The sequence below is a fragment of the Dermacentor albipictus genome, chromosome 1 (genome assembly GCF_038994185.2).
Source record: "Dermacentor albipictus isolate Rhodes 1998 colony chromosome 1, USDA_Dalb.pri_finalv2, whole genome shotgun sequence".
In the NCBI taxonomy this organism is placed as follows: domain Eukaryota; kingdom Metazoa; phylum Arthropoda; class Arachnida; order Ixodida; family Ixodidae; genus Dermacentor; species Dermacentor albipictus.
This window is the reverse complement of record NC_091821.1, coordinates 482,136,523-482,163,820: the sequence shown is the minus strand read 5'-3', so window position 1 is coordinate 482,163,820 and position 27,298 is coordinate 482,136,523. Positions and strand designations below refer to the sequence as shown.

At 45.4% G+C, this 27,298-nt stretch overlaps 1 protein-coding gene and 1 long non-coding RNA gene across 5 annotated transcripts in view; both read left to right on the top strand.

Annotated features, from left to right (window-relative positions):
* LOC135901449 (homeobox protein orthopedia-like) overlaps positions 1 to 10,048 on the top strand; it is a 221,348-nt gene extending 211,300 nt beyond the window's left edge. For all 4 annotated transcript variants that reach the window (XM_065431262.1, XM_065431261.1, XM_070532537.1 and 1 more), the window contains one exon: positions 5,548 to 10,048. In XM_065431262.1, the coding sequence (XP_065287334.1) occupies positions 5,548 to 6,095 (548 nt within the window). In that variant the 3' untranslated portion in view covers positions 6,096 to 10,048. The remainder of the gene's footprint in view (positions 1 to 5,547) is intronic.
* An 8,325-nt stretch (positions 10,049 to 18,373) lies between these two features.
* Positions 18,374 to 26,603, top strand: LOC135901448 (uncharacterized). The gene is made up of 3 exons (XR_010564125.2): positions 18,374 to 18,647; positions 20,135 to 20,271; positions 25,398 to 26,603. It is a non-coding gene; the product is annotated as an uncharacterized lncRNA (long non-coding RNA).
* The last annotated feature ends 695 nt before the right edge of the window (positions 26,604 to 27,298 follow it).

Below are 27,298 nucleotides of genomic sequence, written 5' to 3'. Positions count from 1 at the left end.
CCCCCCTCCCCCAAACGAAATTTCTGGCTACGCCACTGACTGGAGGCTGCTGTAAGGTCTGCAATCTTCTTTCTGAGCTCTGCTGGCTCAGAATCGAATGAATCAGTCGCACTAACCGATGCAGTTTCCTCAAGGCGTACATCCACGGAGGTCGAAGAAAGTTGCGTATTAGCACTGCTGACTTCTGTACTCCCCGTTCTCTCAGCGGACACCTTGTGTGACGAAGTATCAACAAGTGTAAGTTCTTGCGTAGTTAGGGGAACGGTGTCCTCCATTTCTGGTGATGAATCTTGTGGGGCTGCGTCGTTACTAAACAATGGGGCCCATGCGCACTTTGCTCCTTTGGTGGCCTTCGCTCTTTAGGAAGTTCTGCGAGTAGTTTAATAAAGAGAGATAATGCACATGATATTTACACTAAAATAGTGGTCACTCGAGACAACAGAAAGCGCGCCAGAAAAATTATTATATGTGTACATGAATCGTTTTCTGACACCGCGTCCAGAAAAATTATTATATGTGTGCATGAATCGTTCCCTGACAACACTTTTTCAAATGCATACAATGAAGCAATAAGCAATGCTGCGAAAAATTCCAGTGTAAGAAGGCATTTTACGTTTGAATGGGAACACCGTTGGCACAGCATTTGGCTTGAGCTTTTTCCACCCATCCGCGCGTTTTCTCTTTTTTTTTTTCGAAGCTGTTGTCTTCGAAGTGAGCCTGCAGATGAATCAGACTGGAATTAGCGGCGCGATTCCGTCACGAAAATAAGAACACTGAAGAACGCTGAAATATATTGCATATGTACTCAAACTGAATCGGGGAGACCGGGAAATCTTCACCAATGTAATCTCCATGGCTTGTGTGGCGGTCTTCAACGTGCCAGCGGCTATATGAAGTAGAAACATATAGTCTAACCGAACAGTATTTGCTATTCAGATCGTATTCGACTTCCAAATTCTTTATTAAGAATTATCGAAGGGTACGTACGATGCAGGCTGAAAAAAAATTATCGAATAGCCGTTACCGTTCGAATGGAGCGCATAACAGCACTTTTGAAATCTCGAAAGGGGGGGGGGGGGGCGATGCAAGTGAGGACTCTTATTTCGAAGTATTGTGCTGCTGCAGACTCGTGGCTGCTGCGCAGAGGCGCACCAGTTCCTGAGAGAATTAACGTACGGGTGTTAATCGGTTCTGCTGAGCAAGTTGGCAGCTGTCATTCAATGTAAACGCCCCGTTTTGGGGCAGCTTGTGAATCTGCTAACTTGACTCAGGCAGGGAAAACATTTTTTGACAGCATCATCATGTCTGCAACCCATTAAAAGTGGGTGCCATATGTAGTACCACACTTACCTTCTTCAACAAACGCAGCAGATGTACAAATATCTCTACGCGTATGTGAAGCATGCCGTCCCTTTAAATGATTCATTATTGTCCTTATGATAGTGCACCGGATAATTGGAAGCAGCCATTTATAATACAAAAGCTGCTTAGTTGAGTGGACGTAAAGTTGTAAATGGCATTAAATTTATGTATAAAATATAAGATAAATGCAACATGCTTTTCTCAGAAATCAGACACGAGAACAATTTCTTTCGTTTACACCCCTGAAAAACACATAAGGACGCAGTTGCCTTCTTTTCCTGTGTACTTTCTTAATTACCAAAATTTTTGTCGGTTTACGTCTGGCGATATGGTTATGAAGCACCCTGCTTAGTTCTCAAAACCTGGGCTTCTATAACGTGCACCTACACTCTTAAGCAAAAGTACATCCTTTTGCCACACAACAATAATCGTCATCTGTCTTGTCCGCATTTCCTTTCCTTAACGCGGCGAGCCCGGTAGCTCCCAGTAACGAACCGCATGCGCGTTATCAGCATGACATAGCATTCCCTGCAGGAAAGTAGCGGGCGTGGAGTTTTCAAGAAAGGTAACGCAATCAAGGCAGATGACGATTACTGTTGTGTGGCAGAGATACACCCTCAAGGGTGTAACTTTGCCTAAGAGTGTAAACAGAAGTACGCGGGTGTTTTTTCCATTTCGTTCCCATCGAATTCCGCGATCTTGTTCGAACCCTTACGTGAGCTCGAGTTTAGAATGCAACGCCATATCCACTGTGTAGCCACTAATTAGGCTAACGCGCCGCTTTTTTTTCGTTGTTATTGTTAAGCATGAACTGGACAAAAATGAGAGAGAAAATGATAAATGAAAGGTAGGGAGGTTAACCAGGATTGAGCCCGGTTGGCTACCCTACACTGGGGAAAGAGAAAAGGGGACGGAAACATTAAAAGAAGAAGAGAAAGTCCACTGTGGATATCGTTCAGTCACTCAGTCCGGATCACAGACGCTGACTCAATCCTGTAGCATGCAAATATCGCAGCAGTGCTTTTGTGGCCTTTTGTAGCTTCGGTTGCCTTTTGTAGCTTTTGTGGCCTTTTGAGGCCTTTTGTAGCTTTCGTGGCCTGCGGTGTCGAGAAAATTATAGAACATCTACTGTGCTACTGCGCATTTTTTTTAAAATGGAAGACAAGATCTCTGCACAGGTCTCAACCAGTTAGATAGAAAACCGTTCACCTTGAACAAGACCTTGGGACCGTGGCCTCGCATATCGCAACTGGACAAAAAATTTGCCACGGCTTACGGCCAAAGATTACCATATATAATGGCTATCTATAACTGCTTCCTGCGCCCGAGGTCCGACCGCAATAAAGGAACCCGTACCGATTACTCCGCATTATGTCACGCGATAAAGACGGAAACATGAATGGAATGTTGTACTGTAGCTTTTTTTTTCTTTTGTGCAAAACATATTACTAGAGCTCAACCCAGCTCCTCAGGCGCGGCGGTGTCGCCTTCAATACCACGTGACACCATGACGTCACGACAGAGGAGAAACGGGGCTCCAACTCGCGCCGTCGCTCGCGGCGTCGCCTTCAAGGCTGACCACGTGACACCGCGCGCGGCGTCACGACAGAGGAGAAACGGGGCTCCAACTCGCGCCGTCGCTCGCGGCGTGGCGGCGGTATATAAGCAGCTGCGCTTGCCTCTGATAGACACTCACGAGGTGAGATGCCTCCTGGAGACAGAGCTGCTCGTTGGAATGAGAAGCGAAGGTTGCGGCGTGCTACAGAGTCTGTGTCTAGGTGGCTTTGCTACGGCGCAGCGACTACGCGCCCCGCATCGGACGCGGTGAGCGTCGAGCAACGCACCGTTCGGCACGACAACGAAATGTGCGCCTGAGCAAGCGCCGCATGCCTGAGCCGACGCCGACGACACCGGCTTTTCTGCGACACGAGCTCCTTAACGCTGTCGCGTTAAAATAAAGGCTAGTATGCTTCGCATCCTGGGCTTAACCTTAGCTAAGCCACAGCCATTTTTTTTCTATAGGAATACTTTCCGTAAATCTGAGGACAGGGCGCCGAACGTTGCAGATATGTTTTAATTGTTTGAAGCGGCAAGCAGGACGTTTACATGTGCTTTTCCGTCTGCGTTTCGAACGACCTACTGATGGAAAACTATATACGCAAAAATACGCACGAAAGATACATGCTGCTTGAAGAACAAGAAAAATATTTGTTCTCCAAAGGGAACCGTACAATAACATAGTAGAATGAAAGCCGACACTGCGGCCGCAATGCACGCGCAATCACCGAACGGCATTAAAAAATTAAATAAAGAAGAGAAAAAGGGATATCTATTCCTAAGGCAATAATTACATGTCATATCCAAATATAAACACCGTTTGAGCGATCTGAATGCATATACTAGCGAGCGAAGTGGTACGAATGACCATTCCGAAAAGTATCGCCAGCAGTTTCCAATGGCGCGACCTTGATGCGGTCTAATACACTTCTATCGCAGCGCCCCCTACAGTATTTTTCGTCGTCGCGCGCCTCACTACAAAGCATGCGCCGCCCCAGTCAGTCGCCCCACTCGACCGTGGTCCAGTACGTTCTATCACAACGTGATCAGAACGTAGGCGAAAGCTTTCGTGGGCAAGGAGCGCGCATAAGGCAGGCTTGCGAGAGCGACAGCCAGGGTGACGTGGCATCGTGGCCATACACTCTCCCCTCACGCACCATTGCGGCAGCTGTTGTTCTCTTAAAGGGCCCCTAACCAGGTCTGGCCATTTTAAGCTGACAAGCGGAGAGCATACAATGCGCGCTAACGATCGTGTTTGCAAAGAATTACATCGCTACGCGCCGCAGAAAGGTCTGAAATTTTACACCGAACGCCGTTTTCCCTTTCTCTCGCTGCGACCGCGCTCCAAGCCGGACGGTGACGCAGTCGCGTCCCTACGCCTACGTAGTTGGGTCCGCAATGTGACGTCGCTCGTGGTGACACGTGACTTCGAGAATTACTTAAGGAAACATCTGTTATTTGTGTGATCTGTTGCTAGAATTGACAAATTGAAGTTTAGAGAAATAATCAAACACACAACTGGAATGTCTACCTGTTTTTTTTTTTTTACTTCTCACCGAAGCAAGAGAGATGTACTTCGCTTCGCGTGCTTGTTCTCACGGTCGTGCAGTCACGTGCGCAAGTACTGAAACTAAATCATTTTCTACCGTGTTCCAGTGCGTGATCATGCTCTGCGATCCGCTTGTTCTGCCTCAGTATTCGTGCAACACTGTATTATACCGCTAGTCATGTGTCCTTGTGCACAGCGCGTAAAACCGTGCGTGAATACAACAGCGCGCGCAAGGCCGTCAGTGGAAGTGCGCAGCGCCGCAAGAAAAAAAAGCCGAGGTAAAAAAAAAAACAAAGCCGGGGCCCGTGAAATAGGCGTCACGCGATCCTCGAGGTCCGGTATGGGAGAACGCAGGTATGGTGGCTAGAAGTTACCGCAGAGAAGTAATTTCGCTTGCTGAAGCTAGACGGGGTGAGTAGAGAGAGTGTCTCACTATGCAGTGGAGCTCGTCTCGTGAAATCATGAGTTCACAGCACTGAAATATATAAATCTCGGCTATTAAGGAGAATAAGGAGAATAAAGGAGTGAAGGAGAATAAAGTAAAGGGAAGCCAGTGAAGACGATGTAGTGTACAGTGAACTATATACACGTGTGATGGGCATAAATCTCCGGCGCACAGCTATAGCCACAATGCACAAAATGTGCATTCTAAATATATCGGCTATCGTGATTCGAACTAGGATATTTTTTTTTTTCGGTAAACCTCAAACTAAAAGTTTTAGCGACTTTTTGAAGGCTTAATTTTCTTGTTGTTTGTTGGCAGCACTGTCTTTGACCACAGCGCCGGTCCAGATGACGCGTGAGTCAGTTATTTGTGATGCTACGTGACCAGCACCTCTGTAACCAGGAGTCCTACTCCAAGCAGAAAGCCGTGCTGCACTTGTGTGCGTTTTGAATTGTTTTCATTAAAAGGCTATGGTGTAATACGGAATATGCTTTATTGTTTGCGCAAGCTAGCCCCGTGCCGTGAAGACATAGTCGGCGGCCACTAAAACGAAGCAACACAAATTTTATTGTGCCTGTACTTATTTAACCTGGCCGTCCGTGTTTAACGATCGTTTTCTTCCCTCCGATCGCAGGCCTCATGATGGCGACAAGCACACCGATCGAGTCGTCGCGCATCGCGCCCTACATCAGCGTCAGCGCGACGCCCCCACCCCCACCGCCGCCACAGGCGCCGAGGCTTTCGGCGGAGCGGCTCTTCCTGCCGCCGCACTCTGCCGCTGCCGCCGTTGCCGTCAGCGGCGCGGCGGGTAGCAGAGGAGGCGGCGGAACGGCAGCGGCCGCCGCCGCTGCCGCAGCAGCCGCGGCCACGTTTCTCCCGTACGCCGCCGACCCTACGGGACTTCTCGCTGCCGCGCACCACTACTCGGCGGTGGCCGCTGCGGCGGCAGCTGCCGTCGCGTCCGGCCACGCGCCGCCGCCGGTGCCGGCGCCTCCTCATCCGCCTTCCTCGGCCGCGGCTGCCGCCGCTGCGGCGAGCCTACTGTTCTACCCGGCGCACATGCCGTTTCCCGGCGGGCTGACCACTGCGCTGATGGCTGCCGAGAGACTCACCACCAAGAACTCCAGCATCGCCGACCTGCGGCTGAAGGCTCAGAAACACGCGGCCGCTCTGGGCCTGTGACGCAGGCTGGCGTCGCCACCGCTGCAGCCGTTGGACCCGCTCCGCTGCCGCCATCGGAGGCGCAAACTGTGAAGGGCGATAACGTAACCGGCCCTGCTGGAGCCGTCGTTGTTCACGGCGGCCTTGAGACGAAGACGCCCGAGTCGTTACGCTGGGATTCACTCCTGGCCTTGAGAAGAGAACACGCCGCCAAAAAAAAAAATGTGTTGGACAGCTCTCAATTTTGGAGATGTGAGGTTACAGAAAACACAACCTCGTTGGCGGGAACATTACGCTGTGCGCGTCCGATGTTAGTGCTACTCGTGAAGGATGCGCCACGCTTGACGTGGAATGCTTTCCGCGACCCACAGGAACCTGCTGTTCGGTGAATGTTGCGCAACTTCAGACGGCCTGTGTTGGACGTGTTTCACTTGCACGCTGAAATCTTCTGTGATGCGCTAGTTCACTTGCTGCCCCGCAGGCAAGCGGTAAGGGCTACGAAGGGAGCGATGTGCGCAACGCATTTATGCTAAAGGAGCACGCCCTACGATTCGTCATACAGCTTAGCTTCTCCACATTGTGAACTTGAGTTCTCGTGAGATGACTGAGATTATAGCGTCCAATGATTCAGGAAACATCGCCAGAAAACCGATGTTTGTTATTTATTAGGGCATGTGTCGAAAAGAATGCTGCTGCACACACACACACACGCTCGCGCACACACCCACCCACAAACACACACACACACACACACACACACACACACACACACACACACACACACACACACACACACACACACACACACAAAACTGCTCAATCTGACCGTTGACAGCAGAGCATCATTGTCTTGCGGAAGTTCGTTGGCAAGCTCTTGTTGGCAGCTGTCCTGTAATCAAGCTAGTGCTTTAGTAAGATTATTTCACTACTTGCTGCTTTGTCCAAATAGGCTATCTGTGAGAAAGAATAGGCTGCTCTGTAGATCTCTACACGCAAATTACACCGTGCGTTCAATGTTTGTTGCGTACTAGCAAGTGGAAATTTTAAAGAAATGAACATGCGCACCATGAAAGCGAAAGAAGACAGAATGTTAAGAAAAAGTTTGAACAGATTCTGCAAAGAATGTGAGTGGCGAGGTCCGTAAACGTAGCCATAAGCTCTGATACCCAAGGCTGTGCTCTTTCGGGAGCTGCCTGCTAAAGCTTGCGAGATCTTCATCGACTACAAGTCAAATCGCTACCAATGGTGGTTTAATCTTTATGAGAGCGTGGGCGAACATTCTTAGCCGTATTGACGAGTAAATGGAGCTGTTTGGTGCCGTGAAGGTCTGTGAGGTCTCCCCTAACCTCCAAAAAAAAACATTTTAAATTAAAAGCGAACTTCGGTGGCAGTGCCCAAGGAAATGAGCAGGTTGGCGCATGAAAACCGAAAGAAACCGCCTATCTGCAACCATAAGTGCCGCTCAAGAGTCACCTGTCTCGATTCGGCGACAAAGATTTCACGTTGGGCGTATCGATATGAGCGTTTGCCGCTTCCAAATGTAATTCTGGACAAAATAGCTATAAGGTATTTTTAATAGGCTTTAGTTCGAGAATACGCACAAGATATTCTTTTTTTTTCTTGCTCACCAGTACTATTGACGTCCTTCTGAACATCGCGCGAGAGTCACGCAATATGCATGTAGCGATATCGAGGAAAAGAAAACTGCTCATAAATACAAATGACTGTGTTGCTTGAGGGAGACATGATCAAGTATATTCGTATGCTTAGATCCGCTAATAAATGTACAGTCAGCACTGCGCGCATGCTTTTCTTCTGATTGAAGAAATGCCTTACTGATGAAAGCCCGCTATTACTTGAACGCTCCACGGAAAGCATCCCTTTCTTTCATTCTTTTTTGCCCGGAAACACAGCAAGTATAGACAGGAACACTGTCAACAAGTTGTGCTTGGAACAAAATTTCAGCATCGAGTGGTATTGAAAACATAAATCAATTATCAATTTTGCGTGTGCCTAAGTGTAATGTGAACAAACGACACTTGATGGCAAAAAAAAGGAGATACTAACGTTAATTTAATTATCTGTAGAGCTTCGAATAATTTGTGTTAAAGTACTAGTATAATATTTTTGTGAATTGCCATCTCTCTCTATTGGCTTCAGAAAGAATAAATTCCGTCCCCGGCCATGTGAGAAATGCAAAGAAATGATGTTTCGGGACCCCTACGGCTTCCTTGTTCACATCTCAGGAAACATGTTTGAAAGAATAAATTTTGGTCACCGACCCTGTCAAAAAAAATGCACAAAGAAAATAAAATTGTTTGTTCACATCTCAGGAAGCATGTTAGAAAGAATACATTGGAGTCACCGGCTCAGTCAGAAAATACAAAAAAAAATAACGTTTCATGTAAGCTTCAATATACTGCTTCAATCAATTAATCAAAAAGGGAACTTTATTACATGTAGGTGAAGATCAAGGGATCACGGTAAGGGGCCTTACTACATCCAGTACACAAAAGCAAAAAAAAAATTGTAATATTATTTGTAGTTACTAGTTGAAAGAGTGTAGCAAGAGCAACGTAACTTCGCGCTGCAGGTGATATAACGGTAATCAGTGGTTCTAAGCACGTGATAGCACAAACCAGTGGCGCTCATGCCTGGCCAGTTCAAGGCCACAAAGCCATTTCCTGCACCGTTAGCTTCGGTCCTCCCTCTCGTGCTTCGCTCGACATTACTTCTACGGTTCCGCGAGGCATTAGAGGTTTATCTGCTGTTTTTACTATGGGAATATTGAGCCTATTCCTCACACATGTAAAATTGAGAGTTAAAAGGACCCTAAAGAGGTTTAAACACTGCATCCGTTTAGACTGATAAAGTATTCACAGTAAACTCGAGTTTCGTTAATTTCGTAGCAGTACGCTGATAAAGGTGAAATTTTTTTTTAATTTCGCGCGAAACCGCAGCGTCGTTACTCCATTAGGACAACGCTAATTTCAATGTATTTCTGCACATCCTGGCCGTTGTATCGCGGTAAACGTTTTTGAAACTTGCGAAATTCGGTCCTTTGCTCTTTTAGATGACAGTTTAGCCAATCTCTACAGATAGCTAGGACTGAACAGACGTCGTGAAAATGCATGACGTCACGGCGAGCTGGAGCGAAAACTCGGAGGCAGCGTCACCACCTTTATTTCGTCATTGCGTATTTTCTAATTTACCAAGCCTCATTTAACGGTAAGGGTGTTTTTATTGTAGAGAGAAGGGATAGAGGAAAAGCAGGGAGATTAACAAGGCTGATCCCAGTTGGCCTGCGCAGTAGTGGAGGAAAAGGGTACCGAGAAGTTCCCACTTTGCAAAGGTTAATTTAGTGATACGGCTATAATATTCTTTTTTTGTGTGTGCAGTGTCCATTTATGCTCGAGGCTTTAGAGGAGGAGGCTTTAGAGGCTTTAGAGGAGGCTTTAGAACACAGCTTGTATATATAGTCACATCCTACTATACCGCCCATTCTTATCATCCCTCCTCATGTCCCTTTTTTAGAGAGCAGTTCTTAGGTGCCCGTTCCTGCGGCAATTGTCGGCGTGCCTCGGCGTCGTAGCTCGGCGTAACCGAGCGAACGAGCAAAGCGAAAAGTGAAAGCGAACGCGAAGTGCAGCGGGGAATGAAAGACGCGAGGAGGAAAGCGGAGAGAAGGGTGCAGCGGAACCATGAGGCGGAAAGCGGAGGAGGAGGGTATGGCGAAAGCGTGAGAAGAAAGGCGTAGTGCGGCGACAATGGCTACGAAACTGCGCCAGAGTAGCGCGTGTCGTCTGGTAGGTGTACGTGTCGGCGGCGGCTGCTGTGAATCGCGCGCACGCGTCACGCACGAGCTGGCTCGCGATCTAGAGACTAGCGAGGCAGTCGCGCCGCACTTGGCTCCGTTGGCAACGTGCCGCACGAGACAGATTGTCCGCGCCAGCCAATGTACCGCGAAACGAAAACACATGCAGAGCTCCGCTCAAATTGCGCATTATAGGGTGTATCGTAATCGTCGGTGGATTTTTTCTCTTCTTTTTCCCTTTGTGCAGAATGTTAGGCTAGAGGGCGGTACCCCCCCTTTCTAGACTTCTCTCCCTCTCTTACCTGCACACGCGCTCTCATTTCCCGGTGGCTCCTCTTATCTTCTGTTGAATGTGCATTCACCCTTCAGAGGGAACAGTCGCGGTAGCGCCTTGTGGTGTTTGGTTGCAGCAACATGATGATAAAATGGCATCATGCTGGCGGCTTTAGCCAACGCCACCTACGGTTTAGCCTGGTGACCAAAGCCGGCGATTGCCCCGCCGGAGCGCCCCTTGCAATGCTTTGCTGCGGTACGTCACCACATGCCCATCGAACCGGTCGCACTACATCGGGCTGATTGGTGTTGGCGTCACTGGTTTGCCATAACACGTAATCACCACCTCCTTTTACCGTGGTATTTGTAGTCCGAGACTGCACTGAATATTGCGTGCGTTTTCAACAGGTCGATTTAAAGAATGATATAATTAATACTTTATTGTACGCTGGAACAATTAAGGCTTCACAACCGTTATCGCTAGGTCGGAAGTTGTCCGCCAAAGAACAAAATAATACGAGTATGCACCCCCCCCCCTTTTTCTTTAGAGCTCCAAGCTTTCTCGTCTTTTTGAAACATTTGTCAACGTTAGTTATAATATAGAGTTATAAGATATTCGATATTAGCATGATCATACACGTAATTGTGCGTCGATGTCATCCACATAATGTTCAAGAAAGAGCGCAAATAGCGCGCACAGAGATATCACGTGGCCAAGTTGGGTTATCAGGGCTATGTGTGCGTGCACGTGCATCTGATTACAACGATTGGCGATGTCTATCATTGTTCCGAAGCAATCAACGCAAACAAGAATGTGTAAGTGATACGATGCCGCGCCATTTGAGCCCCGCACATTGTAGCCTGAACGGCGAAATGTGTTCACAAGATGGTGAATTTTGCTGCCTGCACTTTCGAGTGTCGTTTATCTGAAAAAAAAAAAGTACAGATCCACCGTGACCTCTGTTCTTGTCGTCGCGTGAAACATCATAGTTCCTGAATTTCGCAGAGAAACGAAAGGCATGTTTCCTATGAAGTAGCGGTGTAGATGATTAGGTGCATTTGCATAAGGCACTTTAATAAGCCGGCACTTTCCGTCTTTTTGCCTGACTGTGCGTGCAAAGAAATTATGCGTAAGCAATGCGGTTTTCAGATGCGACATTGCTAAATTGTAGTATACGATGTGCTCATCTTCAATTAAAGCTTAACAGAGTGCGCGCTGGTTGGCGTTCTTGTTTTTAGAGTTTGCCGGCGTTAATTGCAGCTTTCGCTCTTTACTGGTTCGGGAATGTATCTATAAAAAAACAGTGCCATCCGATACGTATATACTGTAATGGGTATGCAAGTTTTCTTGTTTAAGAAATGATGCCGGTATTTCGCCATAGTTCCTATACTGTAGACTGACTTTGTACAGTGCTGTTGTTGTGAGCGGCGATTCCTATCACCTTGAGTTGACGTCGGAAAATAAAGACTATTATAGTACTCGAAGTAGTACGCACGCCAATCCTTTTTTGTTATATGGTCACCACAGCTCACTGTGGTTCTGTGCTACAGTAAAACCCGTTTATATTAAAGGGACACTATAGAGAAACACTAAATCAATCCTGAATTATAAAGTGTTCTTTCAAAATATATTTTCCTAACCTCGTGGTGATAGGTTGATCAGTACAAGCGAAAATGGAAGACAAAGTTCACGTTCTTAAATTTCACGCCGAAACCCCCGCTGCCACGCGTCATTTGTGGTTTACTTAAAGTGGACGGAAGTATCAACCGGTCAGCAGGCGAGATAAATAAGCAAGAGACGTTTAGAGTACAGTGTCCTGAATATTTGGCTGCGTGTGTTCAAAAAAAGATTTTGCACTCACCGCTGCACTGTTCTTGCTCAAATATTGCAGAACGATCGCATTTTGTTGTCTGCTTCGTTCAGTATAACACTTGACACGATTAATCACTTGTTTTTTAAGACAAAAATGAGAAACTGTTTTCGCGTATGGGCAAAATGGCGTCTGAAAAGCCGGCCCTGGCACAGACTTGTGTCGACGTCTGCCGGCAGCAGCAGGAAGCAGCTGCTGTGGCGTACATACGTTTTTGTTATTCTTTTTCCCATTTCCAGCGTTTAGAATCGCCATCGGCGCCACAAGAATATATTAAAAAAATTTATGTAGCACGTCTTTACCTAAGTTGGAATTTATATGCACTTTGCTTACAGATGTAGTTCTCTCTCCTGTTGTGAAATATACTCTTTTGAAGCTATATTGCGCTTAACTGATGTTATTTTGTTGCTGCTGGGTACCTGTCTTCTTTATTTATTTAATACTGTTTTTTCATCTATACTTTACCTTATGTTATATAAATTTTCATTTTCTTAGCAGAAGCTCTGCTGTGCAGATATGCTAAATTTTTATTTATATCTTACTGCGATGCTGAAATAGCTCATTCACACTGATATGTTTAAAAGGCCATCAGCCCAGTTAAATATAGTCAAAAGACAACGCATAAGTTACCCGCCTCCCTGCCCCCGTCCCCCCGCCCCCTGAAGGAACTCGCTCGTTGTGGGTGTCCCCCCCCCAGTCAGAAAATCCTGGCGCCGCCCCTGGACATTCAATATATATACAAGGACAGTTGATGCAGCAGTCGCATTGTCATTGCGATGTTTTCGCCCGGCCGTTGGTTCCACGAAGGTTGGCTATTCCTTTCTTCCGTCCCTTTGTAGCCAGAATGACACTCATCAGGTCTTCGGCAAAGTCCTTCAAGCTCCTGGGGACCATTCGAGCTTCTCTGCACACGCTGAAAGGCGGAAAGAGCGCGCAAAGCCGACACTAATTCACATTACACACTGGTGAGATGTTGCTACGGTCCATACTGCGGCGCCGCTACCTTAGTGCTCTGTCAACGAGCCCCCTCTGAACCGGTGGCGTCCGCCGCACGGTCATTGTTTGCAGCATATGAAGCTGTCCCATAGCATGACGTATGCAAGTTTCGTGACCAGTAAAAGTAAGAAAGGACTCTCTGGTAGAAGTTTTCAAAACCTGCCGAGTTCAATATTTGATTACCTTAGAATACGATATAGTCCACCTTCACCGATAAAACATTTACTACACCAGAGCAAATGCCATCGAAATCAATGACGTCATGGCGACCTGGTGCGGAGACTTCAAGGTGGCGTCGCCACCGGTCTTCTGTCTTTGCATCTTCTGGCTCTCCTGGCATCGTAGCAGGGTAATCTACTCGTACTTGTCAAATTGTTTACTTCATTAGTCCCCCTTTCAACTCGAAAAAAAAAAAAAACGCGTCTGCCAGTTCAATATGTTGAACTTGAACTGGCAAGCGCGCTTTTTTTATTGTTGCTTAGGCTCCATGATGTTTTGCGTTCACATGAGACCGCCTATGAATATGGGATTTTTTTTTTCTTTTATTGCGATAGCAATTATAGGGACACTCCAGGCGCACTTCCGCACTCAACATCGCCGTTATGTTCCGCATAAAGTCCAAGTGAGATAACACCGCGGTCACGCACCGTATGCTGTAGGTGAGGGTGAAAACGTGCGATGGTGCGCCGAGTACGGTGGCTTGATCTCGCGCGCGCATGGGAGGAAGGCTGGGAGAAAGCGCGTCGTCCTCTACCGCGCGCAAGGCTCTGGGGCTGCGTTTCACTCCGGCGGCGGCAGCGTATGGCACGGCTGAGTACGGCAGCGCGACACCTATCTATAAAGCGATCTGCGATGAGTAGAGAGTCTAGGCGTGCCGAGGGCTGATAGCTTCGTGTGCGCTAATTTCTCGCCGCTTAGTTCGCGCTGATTTGAGAAGCAGCACTAAGGTCAATTCGTTCGATGCTGCTGCCGCTCTTCCTCACGCCAGTCACAGTTTTGAGAGCGTGTCCGCACTCGTATAGTGAGATGTATTTACGCTCGTCGGCGCGCGCGTGGCGCCATGCTTGTTAATTTAGTCAGTAAGCGAATGTTTATGAGCTTATACGGCTGATCAAACTACTATTCTTACTTCGTATCGCTGTCTACTAATTTGCTATCACAATCGGTGGTACGCCTTTCAGGAATAACGGCGGCCTTTCTTCTTTTTCGAGAAGCTGCGGGCCCGACACGTGGTGTTAGGTCACGTCGCTAGAAATCGGCGGAATAAATATATCTGTATATGTTATTTTTTCACCTTTCATGGCGGGCGCTGTAATTCCGTGTCTGCGCGGAGCCGTATGGCACTGCGTGAAATTCGATCTATCTGGGGCGCTATAACGTAAAGCTATTCCAAACTTTTTTAGCCCAATTCTGCAATCACACCTCCGAGATTGGTCAAAAACTTTTTGGACCACCCCACTTCAGCTGTCTGTCACACGACGTCACGAAAGCCGTAATAGCTCCCCATCAGATATGAGGTGTACACACTGATTATGCATGATTTGATGGAACAAAAGAAAAATAGTCATTTCTGAATCAACCCCTTTTCGCCATTAGCCCCCGGCTATTGGTCAAAAGTTTTCGAGCTGCTCACTTCACCTACCTGTCGCGCGGCGTCACAAAACCGCAAGAATTCACCGCGTCAAAGTGACGCGTATGCGTTAAAGATGCATTATTATGCCGAACAAAACTTAATTTTCTTCTGAATAGCCGCAGGATGCGCCGTTCCGAAAGGAATAAAAGATGGCTGCTGCCGATGGCTCAGGCACTGGTGACTTGCACCTGCCTGAGAACGTATGTTCATTTGCGTATAATAAAACCTTTTGCGTGGCCGTGTAACGTTTTCGAGCACTTTCGGCACGTTCACGACCTCGTTCTGGCAACTCTTCTTTCCTGAAGATCCGTTTCAGCGTCATTCTTAAGCTTCCGTTGCATGCCGCCGCGATGTTTGACCAGCCACAGCAAGCTAAGTAAGGGAAAGCGGACCAATCGCAGACGCCGGTACCGCCCTTTTGATCCGGTTATCGATCTTTAGTGCAGTGGCTCGGCTCAATAGAATACATCTCCCCTTGAGCGTGCTCCTCGCCTCTAGTCAGCCAATTAGATAAGACAAGCCGCTCAGTGTAGGCGATGTTATTCGTTTTTCAAGCAAACAATAGTGACCTTCTATGAATGAGGAGAGCCTTTGATTGGTCTGTTCAGACAACCCTGCGGGTGACCGCCCGATGCTTGCGTCGGCGGTTACGCAAATTTGACGTCAGGAGATTGGAATAAAAACATATAGGAACAGGTTTACGTTATAGGGCCCCTAGTGTGGGTACGACCTACACTCTTAAAATTTTCACACCCTTATGGGTGTAATGCGGGTGTATTCATCTTTTCACCCCTTGAAACACCCTTTTTCAGCGCAAAAGGGCGTTCAACAAGAAAACACCCTTGGAACACCCCCAGTCTTTCTAATTTACACCCTAATTATAAGGGAGTAAGTGAACAAGCTTACAGTATATGATAAATGAACATTGCCAGTTAAGACGTTGATATTGGCTGTACATGAAACGCGCGCTACCTGCGCTTGAATCAGGTAGCTGGAATGATTAGATCGGGGCACCTAGGCAGCAGCGCACTGGCTCCGAACAGTGGTCAAAAACGAAGTTTCCCACGAATGTTGATATCGAACGGATGACACTAACGCGCAGACTTTGCATAGCCAGATATCTGCAAAAGGCTTCATATGATCAATAGCAAAATATTTACAATGCTATCACTCAATGCTTAAAGGTGTGCAACCAGTTAGACTGGGAATGGTTAGGAGTGAGGGCTAACGGTAAATAGCTCACCAACTTACGGTTTGTAGATGACATTGGCATACTCAGCAACGCTGCAGACTATTTGCAACAAACGTTTGAGGAACTTGCCGAAGAAAGTAAGTCTGATTGAGAGTTAGTATGCAGAAGAGAAAAGTAATGTTCCGCAGCCTGTCAAGAGAACGAATGTCATGGTCGGCAGTCAGCCTCTAGGACCTGCGCAGAAATACGTTTATTGAGGTTAATTACTCGCAGGGGCCTCTGATCAAGGAAATTAACAAAAATAAAATATTAGCTGGAGAGCTTACGGCAGGCATTACTAAATCATGACCAGGGAGCTTACTGCTAACCATTGCTTTCTACCGTTAGTAACGTATGGGGCCGAAACTTGGAAGTTACCAAAGAAGCTTTGCAAGACGTTGAGGACCGCGCAACGAGCGATGCAATGAAAATTATTAGGCATGATGATAATAGACTGGAAGACAGCGATGTGGATTAGAGAGCGAACGGGGATAGCTGATATTCTGGTTGACATTATGAGGAAGAAGTCGTGCTGGGCAGACATTGCAATGCGTAAGGGAGAGAACTGCTGGTCTATTGGAGTTGCAGAATGGGTGCTAAGGGAAGGGAAGCACAGTCGAGGACGGCAGAGAATAATGTGGACGTGATGGAATTGGGAAACTTGAAGACACGTGGAACCAGTTAGCACAAGACAGGGGTATTGGAGATCGCTGGAGAAGCTTTCGTCCTGCGATGGACGTCAGAATAAGCTGATGATGATGATGACGTGACGACATCCATGCTAGCTTCGCGGCATGTCATTCATGTTATGTCATGCATGCGTGTCATGCACGTTCTGATAGCTCGATTTGCGTCGATTGCGCGGGGGGGAGGGAGGGGGGCTAGTAGCGGCGTAGCCAAGTGGGGCACGCCGGGCACTTGTAACGCTCACTAACAGTAAAATTTTTGCTGCTATGGCAATGGCCCCGCTCCTTCCCCCTCCACGGCCAATTGGGACCCCCCCCTCACACGAAAAAATTTTCTGGTTACGCCACTGTCGGGAGAGGGTGTAAGATTGCTCTAGACCCCTCCCTGTAACTTGTCAACGGAAACGGGGGACGGGAGGGCAGCTGCCCCCGGGCCGCAAACCTTAGGCAGCCCAATTACCGGCTGCATTTCCCTTTGCACGTGAATACTGCTCTAATGCCATTACACTGTAGGATCTGTGGCGGTTCGAGGGCATGCGACAATAAAAAAAACCCATACAGCCATCAGCAAGTCTTAGCTTGAGCAGATCTTTGGGAGCTGGGCAAGAGTCTCACAAAAAAAAAAAAAAAGCTTGGCACCCCTCTTACACGCATTGTCAATTCTGGGTCCCACCGCTGACTGTACATTTCCGGTAAAAAAAAAAAATCACACCGGAACACCTCTCGGATTTGTCCAAGTGTGCGTAAGCATTGTGACTCTTCCTCATCTACACGCAGTCCATGTCGTTATCAATGTTATGAGACTTGAGCCGACAAGTATAAGCGACAGCGCTGCGGCGACACGAGCTGCTCTGGTCGGCGGCGCAAGCAAAGTACTGCAGGTGGCGGGGCCAGGCGCGCTGGTGACGTTCCGTTCGTTTTGAGCTGTTATCGCTCTTTAGCCCTCCTCATCCGCGTCGAACCATTATCAACCGTTCTCCGGCGGCGGCTGCTTGTGGCACGGCCGCGCGAACCGTATCTTGAAAGCGAACTGCATTGTGGACAGAGTGTGCCCACTGCTGAAACCTTCCCGCGCTGTGTTCGCACCGTCTACTTCGCTTTGAAAACAGACGCGCGTACACCTATCTTGAAAGTGTTCTGCGAAAAGCGCATAGTGCGGCATGAGCTGAGAGCTTCGTGAGCGCAGTGTTCTCGCCGCTTCGGTCGCGTCGAAGCGAGAGCTAGCACGAAGGTGAATTCACTCGCTGTTGCGGGTTCTATTTTGAAACGTATCGTGTGGTACGGACTGACGGACGGATGTTTTTTCTTGTTGGAGAAGTATAGAAATGCTTACGTTATAAAAAAAATCGCAGGGTTCGCGAATTTCGCGATAAGAACCAACACCAAGCCACTCCTCGGCGCCCCGCGGAGCGATGCCGTCTTGATCGCCCCCTCCCAACCCCGGGAAAAGGGACACTACCTATCTCAGTTGAAGAAACGATGATGAAACGTTAACGACAAGAACGGCATCTCCTAACGAGTTGTCTTATGGCCTCTGAGATTTGCGCGCGCAGCTGGCGCGCGCGAACCTGGGAGGCCCTAATTTGCCGCTTAATAGCATAAAAAGACAAAGATAATGCCAAATGACACAGTTAAAAATTCAAACAAATAACTGATCTTAATTATACTGTTTGGGAAAAAGAAATAAAAAATTAGACAGCCGCAACACACGCCACTAAAGTCACCACCGCCGGCATAACGCGGAACCAACAGTTGGCAACATTCATTCGCGCGTCATTGCTTCGCTCGCTTCGTCTTCGCAACGAGAGCCGCCATCTTCTCGCGCCTAACGTTTTGTATGGCTTTGTTCTCTGCAATCCGCGCACGCAGCTCATCGGTGGATGCACGTCTGCTCGGCGTCGCAATGCGGCCTGCGTCATTTTTTGGTGTTCGCGCAATCGGTGTGAAGCATGTCGCATGTGAAATGTTTGGTAGAAGTGCCTCACGTCCAAGTCAAGCCGCCGTACGGGTGTATGGCTGTGCGCCCTGTTCTCGGAAGCGTCAACGGGTTTCCGGCATGCGGATTTCAGGTACGTGCAAATGCGTTTCGCCCTCCTATTGAGCTCCGGCGCAAAGCGTGCAATATTTCATGTGAAAGATGCAGTGCCCGTCATCATGGTGTGAATTTCGAGCGCCAAACGAGAACTTTGGCATTTAGAGCACACCGCGGCTGCTAAGTTAGCGTGGAAATTGTTTTACGTTATCGTAATATGTTGCTGTCAGTCTAATCTGCGGCTTGTGGACAGCTAGCCCATTGACTTTTGCTTGTGGCAGCGATAAGTATATAAATGGAAGCGGTAATAATTTTCGAGACTAGAGAGTTGTTTCGCTCGATGTTTGGTCGTGTTCATGGCGTTATGAAAGCTAGAAAACTAACTGGCTTTATCGTGCTTAGTTCCAACTCCAAGGGGCGTAACGTTGGCGCTGTATATGCTTGTTTTCGGTGTCACGACTACCACTTTCATGCTTTTGTTGCATGAGAGGTAGCTGCTGCATGCCGTCTGGGCAGAATACAACAAAAGCAATTTCCTCACTTTCATACGTATGCAATGTGACGTAACAAAATTTCCAGCGTTTTATTCGGAGCGTAAATATCCAGTATAGTTTAGTAAGAAACTCGAATTCTGTCTTAGCTTAGTAGGCGTGAAACAAGTGAAACTCTTTCCTTTTTGAATTCGCCCGCAGATGCGTCATCGGGTAATTGACAGTAGCTTGGCTACGTGAGTTGTTTTATGCGCCAATATTGCCTGGTTAAGTATCCTGTTAATTTATGCCGACGCTCGTTCATCTTGATTTTAAGCGGTTACTATCCCCGAGTACCGGACGATGCCAAACTTGTGAGGTGTAGCAAACGCGGGAAATTCAATGTGGCGTGGCTGCAAGTTCCTGTTTTTACTTTTCTTGCATTCAAAGCCAACAGAGTATCACTGATTTATTTTCCATTTCTGCTGTACTTGATCAATCTAATGTGACAACTGCATTTGCTCTTTAATGTTCTCCATTTACTGTGTATTCAGCTTGGCTGCCGTCCTCTCTTCAGAGGATGCTGCTGTGATAGCTCTTTCGTATAGCACATGCCTCTAGGCCCTTGTGTTTCAAGGGCTCTGGCGAGGCAGCAGTGCTCCAAGTAATTTTACCATCCTATAATATATATTTTCTATTTTGCATCATTCTTCCACGATGGATTTTAATGTTCATACTATTTGTCATTAGTCATCGCCATAATTTTATAGCACGTAGATTTTACGCACTTTACAGCGACAATTTTTAGGCCAGTTTACAGCCAAGTTACATCTTCCATAATACATCGTCAACATTACCACTTGTCATGGCCCTCTTTGGCCAAACATGGCCCTTGCGCAATAAAACACCACACATCATCATCATCAGCTTGGCTGCCAGAAAATGCTTGAATTTCTTTCAGTATCCAAGTGACGAAATATTCCACTGACGGCCGTGTGTGAAACACGCAAGATGACAAAACTGATAGCAAAATGATGAGATATTTCTTTTATAGCTTTTGGACTCGACTTTTGGTGAGGCTGTCGATCGACCTTGGGCCTGGTGACAGCACACCCGACATCGCCAAAGTGCAGCCTATCAGTTGAGTGCCCCCCAATGGACCATCAACATCGGAAACTGAAGCAGAGCCAGGTAGGGCCAATTTTTACTTTGGAACAGAATACTGACAGCTGCCTCTTTTTTTAAGAACTAAATAACATATTTACAAACCAATCCTTTCTCTTTGTGCAGCCTACATAGAATTGTTTTTTGTTCTTATACAGACCTTCAGAAAGCAGTTCTTCTGAACCCTTTTTGCATGCACAAATAAATAAAGAGGAGTTCACTTTCTGAAGAAATTGATGCACTGAAATGTGCGTTCGACACACAATGAGATGCAAGGTAACCAACAACTTTAAAGCGGTAAAAAAACAAGTTTGAAACAAGTTCTAACATCATAACCCGCCTTGGCATACGGATCTAAATATAACAGCAACAGAGGTGCATGCAGAGAAGTGTTTGTAAATGTTTGCAAGATATGTACATTGTCTATGAAATTGTTTTATTTACTTAGAGCTTCTTGGTGCCATGGCAGTGCAGTAAAAGCTCAAAATGATGCCCCTGCTCCTAATAAAGCACCTTTAGATATTAAAATTAAATTATGGGCTTTTACATACCAAAGTCACAGCCTGAAGTTTTAGGAACCTGGCCTTCTTTAATGTACACCTGAATATAAGTGCATAAGCGTTATTGCATTTTACCCTCATTGGAGGGCAGCTGTCATGGCCTAGATTGAAGCTGGGACCAGCATGACTGAGCAGCATGGCATCATAGTAAGTGGGCTATAACACTAGGTCAAAATGAGAAATACTGCTTAGAACTACCAACTTCTTGGCTCACAAGCACTTTGCACTAAGTTAAAGGAGTATGGAGTACTGACAGCGACTGTTAATGTACCAATTTCTTTTTAACCTGACTCCATTATTAAAGTGCGAAGCTTCAATTAGTCAAAACCAGCCTAAATTACAGAACCAGCTCAAAACACGCACCATGTATAGCTGGATTTGGACATGAAAATGGAGTCAATTCATGTCGCCGAAAATGGAGGTGGCAGTCACACTATTTCATGCATTTTGCCTAAAACATAGTCAATAATTAATCAATTTCTAAAATATTCTTTTCAAAAAGTTTTTTTTTTCAAGCATGAAAGGAGGAGCCAAATGGTGTTCAGGTGCACGAGCGGTTAGTTGCATGGCACTTCAATGTGTTCACTGGCTTCTTTCAAGCTTGAAAGAAACATTTGTTGCACCTATTGAGCAGTAGAAAGCTGGATTGGGAATTTTTCAGGGTGCTCTACAATTTTCGCACTGACACTTTTGCTTTGAATATAATATTTGAGCAGTTAAGTAATCGTTGTTAACTAATTACCTAATTACGAAAAATGCAACAATTGGTTTCACTTCCTCAAAACGATGGCAAACGACATTACCTTGGTGCTGTCCAGCTACGTTGCAGTTGTACATATTTAAAGCTTGCATGTGTTATACAGACCACCTGGTAATTACAAGGCATATATAGAAGTGGCTAAGTTGTGTAAGCCAGCCATGTGTAGCGAATCATGAGAAACAGCCATGTTTCTTTGACTTAAGGGCATGATAAGATTGACATGCTCGACACCTTGTATCAGTGTGTTCTAGGCCTGTTCGTAGTTTAGCTACAACATAAACAATATTTCTCCACGTGTAAGCTCATATGCATCTTTCAAGTATATTGCCTCGTGTGTCCAAAATAAACCATCCTCGCGCTTCCTTCATTATGTCTTTATCTGTTGCTGTGCTAAATTTTTAACATGCAACTGCACAAATTTTCATCTAGTTTTCATGTTTCCTCGTTGTTTGGTGGCTTTATTTCTGAACAAGTTGTTTTCGTTAAACCCTGTTGCACACAGCAGTACACAGCATTTCTGCCTAGAGTGGAAATGTTTTTTTTTTTTTTCAGATTGACATAAATACACCTTGCCTGGGCAATGTAAGGCATTCTACATAACACTGCCATGCAATAATGTTTATATTGTATTCCAGCATCACGCAGAACTGTTTACTTACCAGATTAGAATATGTATAAGTGTTGGAAGTAGCAGAACTGGAAGAAGCCAGCAGATAATGAGGTCAAGGAAAGCATACAGGAACATGTGTTAAGTTTTTTTATATGAAGTATAGAAATGATAAATTCTGGGTAAGTGAAAGTGGATTAAAAGATATCCACCTGTGGGTGGAGAACGGACCCATAACCTTCACATTACACATGTGATATACTAACCACTGTGGTACTACTGCCGTGTTCGAGCGTCGACAATCTTAGGGGCCATTGTGGACGGTTGAATGCTGCCTTGGTGGCACAGTGGTTAGTGCATCGCATGCCTAATGCAAAGGCTGTAGGTTCGTTCTCCCCCCATGCCTGGTTGTTTTTTTTTTACCATTTTTATTTCCCTTTATCATTTCTACATTTAAATAGAAAATTACAAACAAGTTTCCACGTGCCTTCCCTGGCATCTTCCAGCTGTGATTCAGAAAAATTTTGACCCTCAGTATCCTTTCTTCTCCTTTGGAAGAACAGGAGCTTGATTTTAAAAATAATGAATTCACCTTGTTCAGTATCTCAATGTGGTCTCAAATCTTATCATAGCATGTGTATTACTAAGTGAAGTTTTTGTTAAGATGATATAGCATGGGACCTAATTAGTAGCCTTTGTGTACAGATATATGACTAGTCTAATAAATAGGAGGATTTTAAGAAGCACTTCTAACATGGTCTGAGCAAGTGTAAAAAAACTAATCTAGCATGATTTCAGGCATAACTGTTGCCCCTGAAAAATATTTGGATAATATGCATTGGCATTGTTTTTAGAGAGCACCAATACTGCTTTGATAGAGGTAGCCTCGTGGAACATGAAGCATCGCTTCTTGCTGAGTCAAGGAAATATTTGCATATCTGAGGTGCATGTGTCATAAGCTCGAATGCTGTTTAGAGGCTGCTAATAAGAAAATTACTTGACTTGCCTTCCAGAGATTGCTTCAGTAGTCTATGCTACTCCATCATAAACAATTTACCAGGGTGAACATTCACCACAGTTGGCTTTGCAATGTTTATGCAAAATATCACAATTGGTTACTAGACATGTGACTGCACTAAAACTTGGAATTAATGACCAGTAAGATTTATGGGACCAGCAAAACTTAGTTTATTACTCCAGAACAAAATGCGAGGCACTTCGGTTATTTCTGCCATAGTTTCTTACAGTAAGTACTAGAGGGAACTCTGGCGCTGCAGTCGTACCACCATGGGAATGATGGGAAGCACATGGATTTGTCGGATAATCGTGCTTGTGAATTCAGACGTTCTTGTGGCTTCGTATATTATACGCTATATAAATCTCATTGTCGTAAATTTCAGCGCAGTCTATACTCTTCGAAGTGCAGAAGACGGCGTCAACACGCACAATTGCTATTAATTGCAACGATTGAGCTTGTCCAGGTAGCCAAATCGAAGGGCGCCAAGCGTCTCAAGGCACTGGTATGCCCGCGATAAATTCATCAGGGCGTTGCACTCGCTTGTCGTTACATGCCTCCGTGGCTTAATGGTTTCAATATCAGACTTCTGTTCTAGAGTTCCTGTGTCTGAATCCTGTCGTCGGACGATTTTCATGTTTATTTATTTATTACACAGTATATTGTTGAGAATGACTAGTTTACAAAGTCACAAAGCCGTTTGAAGCCAAACAGATGAAGTTTAGGCAAATCCATGTACTTCCCATAATTTCCATGCTGCTACAGCCGTTCTTGTTTGATCTCCTGTGGACACTAACGTCAGAGTTCCCTCTAGTAATTATTGTATGAAACTCTGATTTCTGCGCCTCACTCGGGCAGAAGCGGCACCACACCTGCTGCGTAAACATGCACTACCTTTCGGCCAAGTGCAGGGAATGCTGTGAACTCGCCCTGTACAAAGCCTGCACTAAGTAAAACGAATCACAACGTGCAGGTGCTGCCACGTTGAACTGGTGGAATGAGGAGTGAAATTCAGCACCTCCTGAACTAGTTCAGAAAGTGCAGGTTAATCTAGTGGAGATTATATAGTAACAGAAGTTGAGTGATTCTGCGTTACATTCACGAAATATACTTCATGATACTTTTCCATTTATTTCATCAGTTATTAAGAATCCCTTTTGCATTGTTGGACAAAACTACAGAATGCCAACATATTTTCTAGCATTCACTGGTAACAAACATGTCAAAACTTGTTCTAGTGTCTGGATTGCCGCTTTAGCCGTTAACCCCCAAGTTAATTCCGGAAAAATGCACCAAATTTTTTACGTACTCAATTTTTCGGCATCATTCTCATTCTAAAAATATATTACTTCATTTGTCTCTGGTTAGAAATAACACAAAAATAAGAGCTGCTCTTGAGGGCAGCTTTCCCTCAATGCCGACTGTAACTCATCTTTGACAATACGAGCAGCATAACATCGGGCAGAAAGAGTGCAACTCGTCATTGGCGATATTGGTACTACCTCCAGTCACTAGTACAGCTTGGGATCAATGGTTAAATGTTGCGACTTTGTTGATGCCCAATTTTAATTCTGCAGCTGTTACACTTGGGTGTAGCATGTGTATGTACGTGTGCATGCATTAAAATGACTTCACGCTAGAGCAAAGCAACTGTAGTGCAGAGAGGCATTAGTCATCTTTATATATTTGCTTTGTAAAGATGCACTAAGTTTATTTTTTGCAGTATAGGCTTGGCGCTAATTGGCCAAAGATGCCCTTGTGCTACTAAAACCTATCAATTAATTCGCTTTTTGCAGTAGCAGGTGCTTATTCCTTTTTCAGGATCGGTCTGTGAGTTTTAATTTGTTTTTCTTGAACTGTGCAATTTCCACTCACAGGACTGCATGTCATGTGAAGTGTTCCTTTTTCAATCAAGAATGTTGAGGTTGTGTTTGTGAAACTCGATTTCTTGCCTCAAACGAGCTTGTACAAACTGACCAAACTGATAATTCTACCTGCTTATATATTAAATGTGTTGCGGTTATGAACCCTCATAATGAATGACACATAGTATAAAAATTTTATCTAATAAAACGATTTAATGAAATTTTTCATGTTTTTCGCGTTCGTGTTCACTTCTCTACTCTCGTGTCCTGTCTGCATGTCTCACCTCTTTTTTTTTGCATATTAAATATCGTATAAACTTAACCATGCTTTTTTACCACAATGCAGGGGGAAAAAGTTCCGGTAACACCATGCATTCAGTATGGTGGCCCAGACGTGTATGCAAGCAACCTCCTTCATGTGGACCAAGAACTACTCTGCAGTGTCTCACAGACTTCCATGCGAAGCCCTCAACATTCTCGTCTCAGTGGAATGGCTGCCCATCTATCTGCGTGTCCATCACCAAGACGGCTAGTTGTAAAGCTCCTGTACCCGTTTAAGAAAGCTTAATGATTTTTTTTATTTAGTTTTCACGGTTGGCCGTAGAATCTTAACATTTTTGATGTTTCTAACGTTTTTACCTGGCACAAAGTGGCGCAATAACTTTAAACCAGTGTAATGTATTTAAGTGATGCTCACTCTAATGCCTATCTGGTTTTGTTTGTGTTTAAGAAATTTGAATGTCTGATGAGGTAACAGCATTTAAATTTGTCATCGTGGCTTGTTTCAATGAGCTGCTAGGAAATAAGATGCAAAACTTATCACACACCAGTTGTAGCATTTTTGTATTCATGACTAAAGTATACACGTTTCAAAAGATGGAAAGTGGGGAAAAAAAGCCTCAAGAACATAATCATCCTAGGATTGTCATGTCCTTACAACTCTGCAATGACTAATGCCTCATGCATCTTGGGAGCACAATGGTCGCAATGCCTACAGGTATACTTGATAAGAGACTAGCTTGCAAAAATTTAGTTGAGAGTTAGCGCTCATCCTGTCTGCTTCTAGTCTGTGTCCATGCCACTTCGCGCTACAATCCAAGATCATGTTACTGTACCAACTCGCCCAACTTTTTATCCTTGTGTTAAAGACACACTCAGACTTGTTCTTACTTATGTGACCGGTTATTTTTGTGCTTTATAATAAGATGTAGTGCTTTTCGAATGAAAACGTGATATTTAGTAGTGAGGTTATTTAAAAAAACTGTTCTGCTTAAAATTCAATTGAGCAAGCCTGTGCCATTATTCGGTGCTTATGTCTTTGTATTGGTATGGTTTTACTCATGTTCCTTTTTACTTTTAAAATGTGCAAACATTATTATGTAACCATTTCTCTTGAATGAAATAAATACTTCTGACATTTCGTCACAAATTTTACAATGATGTTGTTCAATTAGGTAACCTTAGACTAGCTGATTGTTGTTCTGGTAGCTTAACTTACAATGCCTTTGCAATATTCAATGCAAGCACATGGTGAAAAATAAACTAAGTTATTGGGTATAAGCAGGTATCTTTCAGTAAACGGAGCATACATATATTTCAGGAAATAGTGCATGCTTATATATTGAACAGCAAGGACAGCTACACATGCTGTTTTGTTCGTAAATGCTGAAACATGATTTGACGTGGAAGCACTTTGTTCTTTGGCTTTGAGTGCTACCTTTAAGTCATGTGTCAAAGTAGTAGTAGAAGCATCCCGTGGCGATAAATGACAACTTTGATGAATAGAGGTGTAAAATGTGTGCTTAAAACGGCAAAAAACTGTTTGACAGGCAAACACATGCTTCTGTAGTACTGTACTTGTTACCAATCCATGCATTGCTTGTGCTCTATTGCATTCAATATGAGCTACAACAACGAGCTGTGGTGTCTTTCCCTCCTGGTCGAGCTGGTGTTGCGAAAATGTTTGACCAAGAAAAGTGGAGGTTTTTAATTATTTCTGAAATGCATGTAACTATGCTTTTGGCTGTGTGCTGTTTCCACGGGGTTATAAGTACTGGTGCACCAAGGTGCGGGAGATCCTGTGTCCTTAGTGCAGCGCGCATTGTTATTGCGCTCTGCATCCGACCGGCAGTGTACTATCACTGCAGAGGAAGATTACGAAAAGCATGGCCTGTGTGCCTTGCTGCAATGGTGAAACCTTCAATTGTTTGCCTGAAAGGGTCGCACGTTATGCTACCACATGACGGA